At 40.2% G+C, this 12653-nt stretch overlaps 1 protein-coding gene across 1 annotated transcript in view; it reads left to right on the forward strand.

The window, feature by feature from the left end:
* Nucleotides 1–12653, forward strand: part of otog (otogelin) — a 68618-nt gene that overhangs the window by 39829 nt on the left and 16136 nt on the right. Inside the window, exons 26-39 of the mRNA XM_055229778.1 lie at nt 137–256; nt 427–543; nt 2246–2402; nt 2683–2709; nt 2803–2868; nt 2941–3045; nt 4394–4669; nt 5062–5179; nt 5840–5919; nt 7264–7527; nt 10296–10564; nt 11608–11785; nt 12055–12206; nt 12283–12372. Coding sequence (XP_055085753.1) covers nt 137–256; nt 427–543; nt 2246–2402; nt 2683–2709; nt 2803–2868; nt 2941–3045; nt 4394–4669; nt 5062–5179; nt 5840–5919; nt 7264–7527; nt 10296–10564; nt 11608–11785; nt 12055–12206; nt 12283–12372 — 2019 coding nt within the window. The remainder of the gene's footprint in view (nt 1–136; nt 257–426; nt 544–2245; nt 2403–2682; nt 2710–2802; nt 2869–2940; nt 3046–4393; nt 4670–5061; nt 5180–5839; nt 5920–7263; nt 7528–10295; nt 10565–11607; nt 11786–12054; nt 12207–12282; nt 12373–12653) is intronic.

A 12653-nucleotide genomic window follows, 5' to 3' on the forward strand; every position in this document is an offset into this window, starting at 1 on the left:
AGATTAATCAGTTAGAAAAATAATCATTAGTTGCATCCCTAGATTAATTAAAGGGTCCACATTATGCTATTATCTGATCTATATTATAATGTTGTTTCCTCATCAAAAACAAACCTGTAGTTGTTTTTGTGTTCAGGGGAAGCTCAGTGGTTTGTGTGGAAACTTTGACTTGAAAACAGTGAACGAGATGAGAACGCCAGAGAGCATTGAGTCCCCAACGCCCCAGGAATTTGGCAACAGCTGGACCGCCACTGAGGTGTGTCAGATGCCCTCCAATTCTCCTGTAATCTTTTGTCAGATGCCCTCTCGTCCTGTATCCATGTGTCTGATGCCCTCCACCCTCTTGTGTTTAATTTAGATTTGTGTGAGTAAAATGTCTATAGTTAATCTGCAGATTCAACTTAATCTCTCCTTGTATTCCTGCAGTGCCTGAGCAGCCCTGATGTGAGACCTCCCTGTTCTGTGTTTCCTCTCAGAGAACCTTTTGCAAAGAGACAGTGCTCTGTCCTGCTGAGCGAAGTGTTCCAGAGCTGCCACCCAGTGGTGAGGACTTGACACCAACTCAGCGCAAACTAAAATAAGTTTAATGCACATGACACATACTCTGCACACTCTAGGGCAGGACAAAAGTTTATCTGAACTCCACTGACCTTTATGTGAAGCCACTAAAGTCAGGGAAAAGACATAACTTACCTGATAATAACCTGATAGAGGTTCCCAAGGTCCGAGTTGATATCCCCCGGGAGGATGCCAGACACTGATGATCATTGCACCAACTCAAATGTTTTAGTTAGAATTCTGGATACCTGTAATAAAATGTATTTTATAACGTTGCCCATTACATGGTCCCATCAGATTAATATTCTGCAGACTTTCAGTAAGTTTTGTAATATTTTAGTGACAAAATCATGACATAGGATAAAGACAGTTTTATGTTGCATTATTATGCATTACAGTGGTCCCTCGTTTATCGTGGGGGTTACGTTCTAAAAATAGCCTGCAACAGGTGAAATCCGCAAAGTAGTCAGCTTTATTTTTTACAATTATTATATATGTTTTAAAGCTGTAAAAGGCCTCACCACACACTTTATACACTTTTCTCAGACAGGCATTAATATTTTCTCACATTTCTCTCTTGTTTAAACACTCTCAAAGTTCAAAGCTTTTTTCTATTATATCCCCCTTCCTCAGTGATCACGTTTAAATGTGCCTCTGCTCCCGCGGTATTTGCAGAGGCACCCTCTCTGTGCAGAGAAACACTTTTAAGACAAAAACGCCCAGAACGTTTCATCGACATTGTTGGTTTTTTCGGGGAGAAACTTGCAAACATACAGCACTTCAGAGTCACACTGCTGCAATTGAATATTTATGTAAATGTAACCCTAATATATTGTTCTCACCAGTCTCTTGAGGCTGTGGTTTTGCGGGTTACAGTTAGATTTAATATGATTTTTTTTTTTTTTTGCTGTCTTCTTTGCTTAAATAGACCAACACGGCAGGACAGTGTACAGCTCATCTTTATCCAACAGCTTAACTCATCTCATCTCGTGCGCGCCCTGTGCCCGTTTACTTTTGTTACATTTTTATCAGTGCACTCCTCAAATGCGCTGTACCGCAACAATAAGTAGAAACCAATTTTGTTCTGAAGAAAGTAAATAATGTATCCAACATAATATAATAAATAATATTCATTGTTAATAAAAATAAGTACAAAGTAATATACAAAATATTAATGGCCCAAATAAATGTTACTACATAAAATAATATACGTCAATTAAATCAAAGGTCACATAAATTTGACTGAACATATTCTGTACTGTACAGGAGACACTGCACGGTGGAGATTGATTGACAATGGTCTACAGTCCCTTAGCCAATCAGGACGCAGAACACAATGCACGTTGGTACGCTGTAAAAAAGCATACAAAATTGCACACAAATCCATGAAACAACGAGGCTGCGAAAGGTGAACCACGATATAGCGACGGACCACTGTATAATTAGAATAGGAACAATGGCATATGTACACTGGATAAGAAGAGCAGTTTAAAGTCTAAATGACATGATCAAATACTGTGATGTATTCCTTGGAAAGTAACTTTATTCTGAATAGAACCACCAATTGAAAGAGTAACTATACCAGAATACAGTTGCTCGAAATTTGTATTCTGAATACGTATTTTCCGCATGTAATCAGTTATTCAGTTCTGTTTTCAGTTCTGAGCGCTGCTTGTTTGTGTCTTAGGTGGACGTGACATGGTTTTACATGAACTGTGTGGCCGACACTTGCTCGTGCAGCCGAGGGGGAGACTGTGAGTGCTTCTGCTCCAGTGTCGCTGCCTACGCCCAACGCTGCTGTCTCCAAGGAGTGTCTGTGGACTGGAGGAGCCCCTCTCTCTGCCGTGAGCCAAAACTACCAGAGACCTGTCATCTGCTGCCCCATCTCCTCCTCTGCATCCTGCCTGACCCTCTCCTCTCCATCCTCTGCTTCATCTGACCCTCTCCTTTGCATCCTCTGGTCCATGTGACCCTCCACTACCCACTCCTCTGCTTCCTCTAGGCCTCTTGTTTGCTTGCAGCTCTAACATCAGTATCCTTCTACCTTTATTCACTCTTCCCTCGTCTTTACCATATAGTCACTGTCCCTCCTCTATACTTACTGATTTCTGTTCTTTTTTGCAGCTTATGACTGTGAATACTACAACAAAGGTTTGCATTAATTTTCTAAATAATTTTAATTTCACAGTAAAAACATTTCCAGTACTGTGTTGTATATAACCATAAGTCTCTTCTTGTGTTCAGTCCTGGGTAAAGGTCCATACAGGCTCATCCCATTCAGAGATCGGACCTCGGTTCTGGCCTCCAGCCTCCCCCCGCTCTCCCCGCTCTTGGCTATCTCCTCTGGTCCTGGTGGTGCTGTGGCCTCCCCTGGTTCTCCTGGTTCTCTGGGCTCTGTGTTTCTGGTTCGGGCCAATAGCAGTGAGAGCCAAGGCTTTCTGTCCAAGTTCATGATGACCCCTGGACTGAGCCGCTCCAGGCCCCACGGTGAGTACACCCAACTCAGGGTAGTGTAATTGAATGCGTTGATTAGGGCTGAACAATTCGAGAAAAATATCTAACTGTGTTTTTTTCTGACAAACATTGTGATTTTGATTAGATTTGCATGATTATCATGTTTTAATAATATAATTTTGTTCACATTTTAAACACGTCTAAAATAATGACAAAAACACTGAAATATGAACTGACTAACTAATACAAGAATCACATTTCAGAATATGATTGTACAGAGATTTTTATGAAGAATAAGACAGGAGATTGTTTGTTACATCCATTCCATTTGTGATTTTGATTTGATTGCTATGCGTCTTGCAGTGCATATGAGTGCTTAGTGGTAATTATGATTAGTCAAACGATTATTGTACATTGTAATTTGAGTTTTTTCATGCATTTGTAACCAGATTAAGATATACGAATGCTGACTGGGAAACTTAGTAATAGTTTCCCAGTTAGCAAAGTCAAAAGTGCTTATTCATTTTTTGCCGTTTTGATATAACGATGCTGTGTTTTTTTTGTGATAAAACCTCTTTTGCCGTGCACTTTTAGAATAATTGTTGCAGCCCTGATTTTAACCCAAAGAGCCTCATTATTTTCACAAAATTCTTAGTAAGAATGGCCTCCCGATCTTAACCCAAGTGGTGTTTTGCTATTGGACTTCTGTACTAACCACAGTTTGTCCAAAATGAACACCATGTTCAAGCAGAAGGGTGTTCAAGCAGAAGGGTGTCCATCAGTCCATGTGGGACCAGGACACCCTCTGGATAAAGCAGAAGAAAATGGATGGACCTACACATACATTGTAACTTAACACCAGCACACAATAATGCCCAGTGTGACTGTGGTATAGTAAAGTGCAGGCCCTTTACTGCAGTGGCCGCTCTGCCCTGGTCCTGTTGTGTTGAGCTTGATGTGGGAACAGAGTCTGTAGGTTTAACTTACACAGAGACTGAAACTGAGCCTCACTGTGAGTTTGGGAAAGAACTCACCTTAAAGGACCGTACCTCACTTTTATCTCATGCAATTTTGGAAAACACCCTTTATACCATACACTTTATTGTAAAAAGCTGCAATTTTTATTTATTTATTTTTGTTGGATGACCACCATAAGAAAGCAATTGCCAAGGACTGATTAAAGGCACTGTATCTGATTTTTTACTGTGTTAAAAACATGAAAAACAGATCTAGTTCATTTTAAACAGTTTGCAGTGGTCCAAAGTTACTCCTCAAAGTTACTTACCTTTTGCATTCAGAAGTTTAATCCTGGTTTAGTCATCATTTTGTCCTGGTTTAGTCCTTATGAGGTTTTTACATTTCCCCTCTCTCTCTTTGTCAGACAACTCTCGTGTCTCCTTTGAAGCGGCCGACCGTCCGAACTACTTCCTGTTTGCTAGTCCAAGCGGTGAGGTGAAGCTGTCCAAATGGCGTGACAACGATGCATTCTGGGAAGGAGCCACCTTTGTGCTGCACAGAGACACCTGGATCCCGGGTTTCGTTTCATTGGAGGCTCAGTCCAAACCCGGGTTTTTCCTCCACGCAACGCGACTCATCCACCTGCTCAAATACAGGCACACAGACAGCTACCGCAAGGCAACGCTCTTCAGAGTCACAGGTCAGGAGTGCAGCAAGGCATTGTGGAGAATGTAGTCATCCAATGTTTTATATTATTAGTAGCAGGGTCCAAGTTTAGCTTGTCCGGATATAGGTTTGTACCCCATGCTGCTACTCTTACTTAAGTACAGTATTGTACAGTTTAACAGATGCTATTGCTTTGCTTAGAATATTCCACATTATGGCATTGACATAAAATTTATCTATCACCATGGTAACAGACAAAAGGTCATGAGGATATTAACAAGACTATATAAATAATTTATATAACAAAATACAACAGGCAGAAGTGGCTAGCTAGAGAAAAAGATATTACTATCCAGGTTGGAAAGTAAGTTATGCTAAGACCCAGCCTTTAATAGTTACCTTTAACCTGTTGTATTTTTTCTCCAGGCCCCAGTGCGGACGCCTCAGTGGGTCCTCAGTGTCAGTGGAGGTACGACTCATGCTCTGTGCCCTGTTTCAAAACCTGCAGCGACCCAAGAGCCGACTCCTGCACCTCCATTCCACAGTAAGACACTGAAAATACTGTGTTAGGCTTCAGTTATTCAACTTTTCTATGCCCAAAATTGTTTTAGTCAATTTATTCACATATTAAGTTAGAATGAATGTGGCATGTGATTGTTGGTGGTCGGAGGGGCTGGTGGCGGAGATTGCCAGCCTCATTTCAGTCAGTCTGTCTCAGGGCTGCTGTGGCTAGTAACTGGAGGGAATGAATAATGCATGAAATTGTAAAGCGACTTTGAGTATCTGGAAAAGTGCTGTATATGACTTATGTGTTATTTCTCTTCTCTTTTGGCAAGTCATTTTGTGGCTGCCATTTTGCCACAATGGTCCCTTCAGTCATGTCTAACAGGGATTACATTATATCAGAGGCTCACTGTAGTTTTAACCAAGAAATGATCCAAAGGAGGACAAAAAGTGGATAAAATGAACTGTGAATAAGGCAAACCCACAAACTAAAGAGCTGTCCAAGTTTTTAATGGAACCAATGTTGTACTGATATAATGCATAGGAAGAATATTTTGATATAAAATGGGCGACAAGTCGATATAAAATATGAACACGGTGTATGTATTTATGTTTTGGGAAACAGTATTGGTGTGTCCTGTATTGTATGTTGGTATGTTTCATACAATAAAATGAATGACCCTAAACATTTGTGTTTCAGAGTAGAGAGCTGTCTCCCAGTGTGTCCCTCTCACATGGTGCTGGACGAGGTCACTCATCGCTGCGTTCATCTCCAGGACTGTGAGTAATTACAGATAAAAGGTGCACTGTGTAACTTTTCTGCTGGGGGGGTCTGCAACCTGCTGGTCTCCATTGAGTTTCCTGGAATGTTCCATAGTCAGGCATTAATCTTACTAGGCCAAGTTAAAGATTAGATATGTGGAGAGGCGACACTGTGCTGACACACTGTGCTGTGTTTCCTCCTTACCATTATATTGGCAGGTGCCCCACCAACAGCGCCCCCAGCGTCATTCAAATTATGCAGCACTAATCACCTATCGTCAAAAAGAGCGTCTTTACCAAATCTGTTCCCTTTCTCCATAAACAACTATTATTTATAGAAATCCACTCTATATTTTCTGTAATAAGTTGTCTGCCTTATCCAGTCCATCATTCAAAGTGATCCTAGGTTTTGTGCTATGCCTTAGTCTGCTCCACTCAGCTCCGCTCACAGGCAGTGGTAGTAGCGCTGATATCCTGCAGCAACACGACAGAGAGATGCAGAAACTGTCCCAGCTTAATAGTAATTTAGACTAGAGTTTGTAGATGATATTAAAATGCAGTTAGTGGCTATTTCTAAATGGACAAAATACAAGTCAAACCTAGCAATGTAGATGTTGGCGTTATTTGTTTCAAAGATAGAGTTGTGCCTGAGTATGAAATATTCACTTACGCCTATAATAGTACCAATAATTTTAAATCTTTATAATCTATAGGCGTATATGCAAGCGTACAATGGAGCGCGTGCATGTAGCAGTCAAACCAGTACACCTAGGGGAAACACTGCTGTAGAATATTTCAAGGCAATCACTAACATGTATTCAAGCAGGTGTAGGACTCTCCAAGTACCTATGGCAACTTTAAAGAGAACGTTGAATGCAGAATCGAGTTTTTAACCATGTCGTAACGCTCCTCTCATCAAAAATATCCCTGGAGTCATATTTTGCTTTACCCACTTTGAAATTCACTTTTTTGAAATTCCCAGTTTTGTGATGTCTCAGGTAAAATTCCAGAGGTTTTGTGTGTAGTTTAAGTAAAAAAAAATCAAAATCGGAGCATTTCTGCTGTCAAGTTGCCTCCATTGTAACTGCATGCTTCTTAACTGGGGCTTGTTAATTTAATAGCAATCCCTCTGCTGTCGGTTGATGGTGTCCTAACCACAGTTGTAGAAACAAGATGTCTATTGCCTGAAGAGATCCATTATTTTAAGTTCTAAAAGATACCAACGCAAGGTGTTCAAGCATGTTTAAAGACCAATAACAATACAAATAATGCATAATATTTCTTCTTTAAAATAGTCTAGTCTATCCACCATTTTCAACTTATATTTTAGGAAATTCTCATTCAATATTTTTTTTTCCTCAGGTATTAACCCCCCAGTTGGTTCTGACATCCCTTCTTCAAACACCACTTTTTCAGCCGTCATGACCCCTGAAGTCCAACAGGGGCAGTACACCTCCAGAGTCACTGAATCTCCATTGACCAGAACGACGACTAGCGCACCATACGCTATCACCGCATTGTTTTGGTTCACAGATGTCGTGTCTGTTACCGATCTTACCACCACACCAGAGCCCACTAAATCTGCAGAAATCACTACAAAGACGACTATAATTACCACCAAACCAAGTGATACTGTTACAGATGCAACTAAATTAACGACAACAACTACTGAAATTGAAGCCAGACCACTGAAATTCACAGAAAGTAGCATCGTAGCAGTTACGACTACATCTAAGCAATCTCAAGCAACCAAGTCTACCACCAAGCCATCAAAGATTACCTCCAAACCGTCGAAAACTACAACGAAATCAAGCAGTACTAGCACAAAGCCGACAAAATCGACTACCAAACCAACCAAATCTACCACAACTTCAACTGCATCTCCCATAGAACCTCTCAAACCCACGAAATCTGTTATGGAAGTTACGACAACCACCCGAGAACCAGCGAAAGTGACCACAAAAGCAGTTGAAACTAGCATGCAACCTAGCGCGACCACAAAGGATGCTAGTGGAATTAGCACAAAACAAGTGGAACAGATGACAGAAGCTACGCAGATCACTACTAAACCAATTGATACTGGAGCTATAGAACTAGCCACTACTTCTACTAAAGTTAGTGATGATAGCGTGAAACCAGACAAAATTACAACAATAAAAGCGAGTGAAATAACCACTAAACCTAGCACATTCAAATCTACAGCTAGTATTACTTTTACCACTCCTGCTACTACAACTACTACTACCACAACTACTACTACTATGACTGAGGCTGAAAAACCAACTACTGCTGCGAAAATTACCACAAAAGAATTTGAAACTATTAAGACTTCTACCAAACCATTAACACACAGTTTGCAAACAACAACTACGCCATTGCCAGTTGATTCAACAATACAAGCCGTCACGCAATCAATTACTCCTTATGCTTTAGTATCTGTAAAAACTACTACTTCAACTTTACTTCCTCCTACTACTACTACTACTACTACTACTACAGGTACTGCAAAGACTACTTCAGCTCCATCAAGAACTGCGCATATTGTTACTACTACTACTACTGCTTTTGCTGCTCCTACTGAAATTGAGAAACTGGTAACTACAAGCAAAACAACAAAGCAACCTCTGATTCCTGACATAGCAACAACTAAGTTTGCTACTACTACTACTTCTGCTGCTACTGCTGCTATTACTACTACACCTGTTACTACTGCTGCTAGTCCAGTAGAAGTTATAACTACTAAACGGACGACCTCGGAGCCATCTTCAGTCTTGGAAACTACTACTGAAGTTTCAATTCCTCCTACAACAAGAGAAATCGGATCTCTCTCTCAAGCTATAGCTACTACTACTACTGCTGCTGCAAAGATTACTCGGTCCACTACTGCACCAAAAACATATAAAGCCACAACAAAATCTGAATTACCAGAAGAGGTAAAGACTACAAGAGTGCAAGTTCCAGTGCATACAGTGAAGCCAGAAATACTTACAACTACTACACCAGGAGTAGAAAGTACTTCAAAAATATCAACATTGTCGGTAACTACTACTGCTGCTACTACTACTGCTGCTACTACTAGAACTACTGCTCGGACATCAGATCCATGGCACTCTCCTCATGGTACAACAACTATACATGTTTCCCCAGCAACGAAAGCTACTACTACTACTACTACTACTACTGGTGCAATTAAACCCTCAACTACTACAGTCAAAATACCTAGTCGTCCTATAACTAGGCAGCCAGAATCTACTCTCAAAACTACATATTCAAAGGAAACAATTCTGTCACCAAAGATTGAAACCTCCGTGAAGCCTCCTATAGAAAGAACAGAGACAGTGCTGACCACTACTTCAGAGAGAGTGCCCCCTGCTGTTGGAACCAGCACAATTCGGCCTTTGACACAAAGGCAGACGATAACAACAGCAGCACATGCAGTTACAGGTGGAGTAGAGGTAAGTGTATAGGTATATTGTTAAAACTGTGCTATGTCACCTTTCTGGAAACATTAAATAGTGTACCATGTGAAGAACGTCTTAACTGTACTGTTCTTTAGGATCTCAGATATTATTATTGTATTATCTTTTTTCCCCGATACCAATATCTGATATTTAACTTATGTTGTGGCCAATGCTGATATCAATTAGAGATCAAATGATATGTTTTTACCTATTGTTTAGAATAGTTTAGAGAAAGAAATTTGAATTGAGTAGAATATCATCCACAACCCCTTACTATAGACTGGATAAGAAAAGCGTAGTCACATTTTTGCAGTACCTTCTTTGTGTTTAAATAAATGTATTCTTTATACATATTTAGGCGGCTGATTCATGTTCCTGTATTGTTCTTAGCAACTTGTGTTTTTACATCTTATACATCTAAATCTATGCTTTTTCATCTTCAGATTTCACAAACTACCACCCCAACCACAACTACTACCACCACTACATCTACAACTACTACTACTACTACTGCTCTCCACCCGTCCTCTGCGGCTCCAGTCACCTCCTCCACCTCTGCCCATAAAGTCTCTACTTCCTCAGAAAAGGTCACCACTCGCTTGGTCCCTACAGCGAAATCTACTTCTGCTCCAACTCCCAAACTCCCAACAACTACCACCAAAACTACTCTTAGAGCACCAGTAACTACAAGAGTCACTGGTACAGAAAGTATTCGAACGGTTACTGCAAAAATTACTACTACTACGACTCCTACTACTGCTAGTACTAGGCCTATAGCACCCGGTATTACTACTACAACTACTACTACTTCTAAAGAGGATTTGACAGTAGTGACCAAATCTACAAGTCAACCTACAGCATCTACATCTGGACATACACTTGAAACTACGCCCTATGCTACAACTAAAATATCTACTGTTAAATTTGATGAAGAAACCACAACCAAAAAAGCTGAACCTACGCCTTCATCCAAACCTTCAACCAAGTTTACGGAGGAGTGGATTGTCCGTGGATCGACTACACCTGTTTCCATAACAACGGTAACTAGTAAAGTGACAACAAAAGAGGGAGGAGAAGAGGAAGAAGGGGGAGGGGCTACAACGGTGACCACACCAAAAGCCACACCCTCCACTGTTTTGGATACGACGAAAAGTACAGAGACGACAGTGACAGTGAGTCTGCAAACAGCCCGCGCGTGTACGGTGAGTAGAGAGGTTTATTTTCACTGTAATTAAAGGTGCACTATGTAATTTTCTGGTGGAGGGTCTGCTTGTCTCCATGGAGATTAAATGAGATTCAATTTATGTTCATGTTAATGCTTTGCCTGGAATGTTCCACAGTATATTATTATTATTATTATTATTATTATTATTATTATTATTATTATTATTATTATTATTATTATTATTATTAAACTTATCTGATCTAATCTGTGAAGAGGTGAACCAGAATGCATGTTTTTCAAGGTATTTTGAGCTTTAAACTGTTGAATTAATGCAAGATAGGTTATTATAATTACAATTGCTGGCTTTCTATAGATCAGTAACATTCTAACATTCTATAGATCAGTAATAGGCAAGGCAAGTTTATTTATACAGCACAGTAGATCAGATTTTTCATGTTTACATGCAAAAAAGAATGATCATCAAAAGCCACTGGTGATATTGTGTTAGTTATTCAATGCAATTTGCGTAGTTTGGTCAAATTATGGTCATTCCTCATCCTAATTGCAGTGACATCATGCTAGGCATTCTACATATATGTTTATCATGGTTACACAATGCACACATTAGCAAAGACTGACAAAAAGTTTTAAGGATATCTCAAAACTCAAGAAAAAATACAAAATGGATTTAAACAACAGATTTTCAGGAGCCTGTGCTCAATCAAGCATTCACGGTCCTATTTAGATAAGAGGTGAGAGGGACTAACTGAAAAACTGTTGGTTAATGCTAGCTAGCTTATAACTAATGTTATTTGAGATGGACTTTTTTAACAGCGCAAATATGCTCACCTGTTGTAGTTCAGTTCAAAACAGATCTTTATGGTCAGATTGCGTTAAAACTATCTCAGATTAAAGTCTAACTTGAGTAAGAGTCCTTCAGACACAATAGAGCCTTCATTTAGCATCACACGCCCAGGGAATGTTGATGATATCAGCTGCAAAGTATCAATATCAGCATGAGTCATTTTGTTCAGTAAGTTTCCATTTGAAGTTTTTCTCATTGTCGTCTGTCCCCTGCAGCCTCCGTATGCAGAGATCATTGATGAATGTACCAAACTCATCTGTGTGAACCATCAGCTTGTCCTGTTTAACAAATCCCAGAGCTGCCCTTTCACCTCTGACCCCCCAAACTGCGGCCTGCTGGGGTTCGCTGTCCTGGTGAATGGAGACAAGTGCTGCCCCCAGTGGAGCTGTCCATGTATGCTACACACACATTTTATTCTGATTTTCTCTGCATCCTCTGCTCTGTCTGGCCCTCTTCCCTGGAAAAACTGCAGTTACCTGCATTTCTCACAATATCCATACATTTCATCTTTGGTCTTCCTCTAGGCCTCCTGTTTCCTGGCACCCTTCTTCACTCTCACTCCTTTGTACCATATATTCACTGTCCTCTGTACTATGTATTTGCTCTTCCTCCTCTGTACTACGTATTCTCTGTTTGATTTGTTTGTTTTCCCTCTTGTGTAGGTCGCTGCTCATTGTTCCCAGACCTGAGCGTGATCACATATGATGGGAACAGCGTGGCTGTTTTTAAAGCTGCTTCTTATATCATCACTCAGCTCCAAAACGAGGAGATCTCTGTGTCTGTGCAGGAGTGTCCCGCAGACTCCAGCTCTCCGGTCAGTACTCAAAACATATTTTATTTTTGTTTTGTTTGAATCTTAACTTAAAACTCTTTATTTTTCGCTTCCAAAGCTGCTGTGGAACTTCACTCACTTGTGTCTCGTGGCTCTGAACATCACTCACAAATCCAACCACGTCGTCATCGACAGACTTCAGCGCAGGGTGAGCAGGCCATCTAAAATACACAAATGAGTGCCTCAGGTGTACAACTTTGATAACTGAAAGGATTTAAACAACACTAAGAGCAGCACAGAATATGACTGTAGAATGTATTTTTCAATTCAATTTTATTTATATAGCACGTTTAAAATACAGCTTAGGTGCTTCACACAAAAGTCTCCTTACACCAGTGGCATTTGAGGGTGTGTCAAATGCAGAGGATAAATCAAATCAAGATTTACTTATACTTAATGTATTTGACGGGGACAGTGGACTTTAATAAA

This window comes from Periophthalmus magnuspinnatus, chromosome 3, assembly GCF_009829125.3.
Source record: "Periophthalmus magnuspinnatus isolate fPerMag1 chromosome 3, fPerMag1.2.pri, whole genome shotgun sequence".
NCBI lineage: Eukaryota > Metazoa > Chordata > Actinopteri > Gobiiformes > Gobiidae > Periophthalmus > Periophthalmus magnuspinnatus.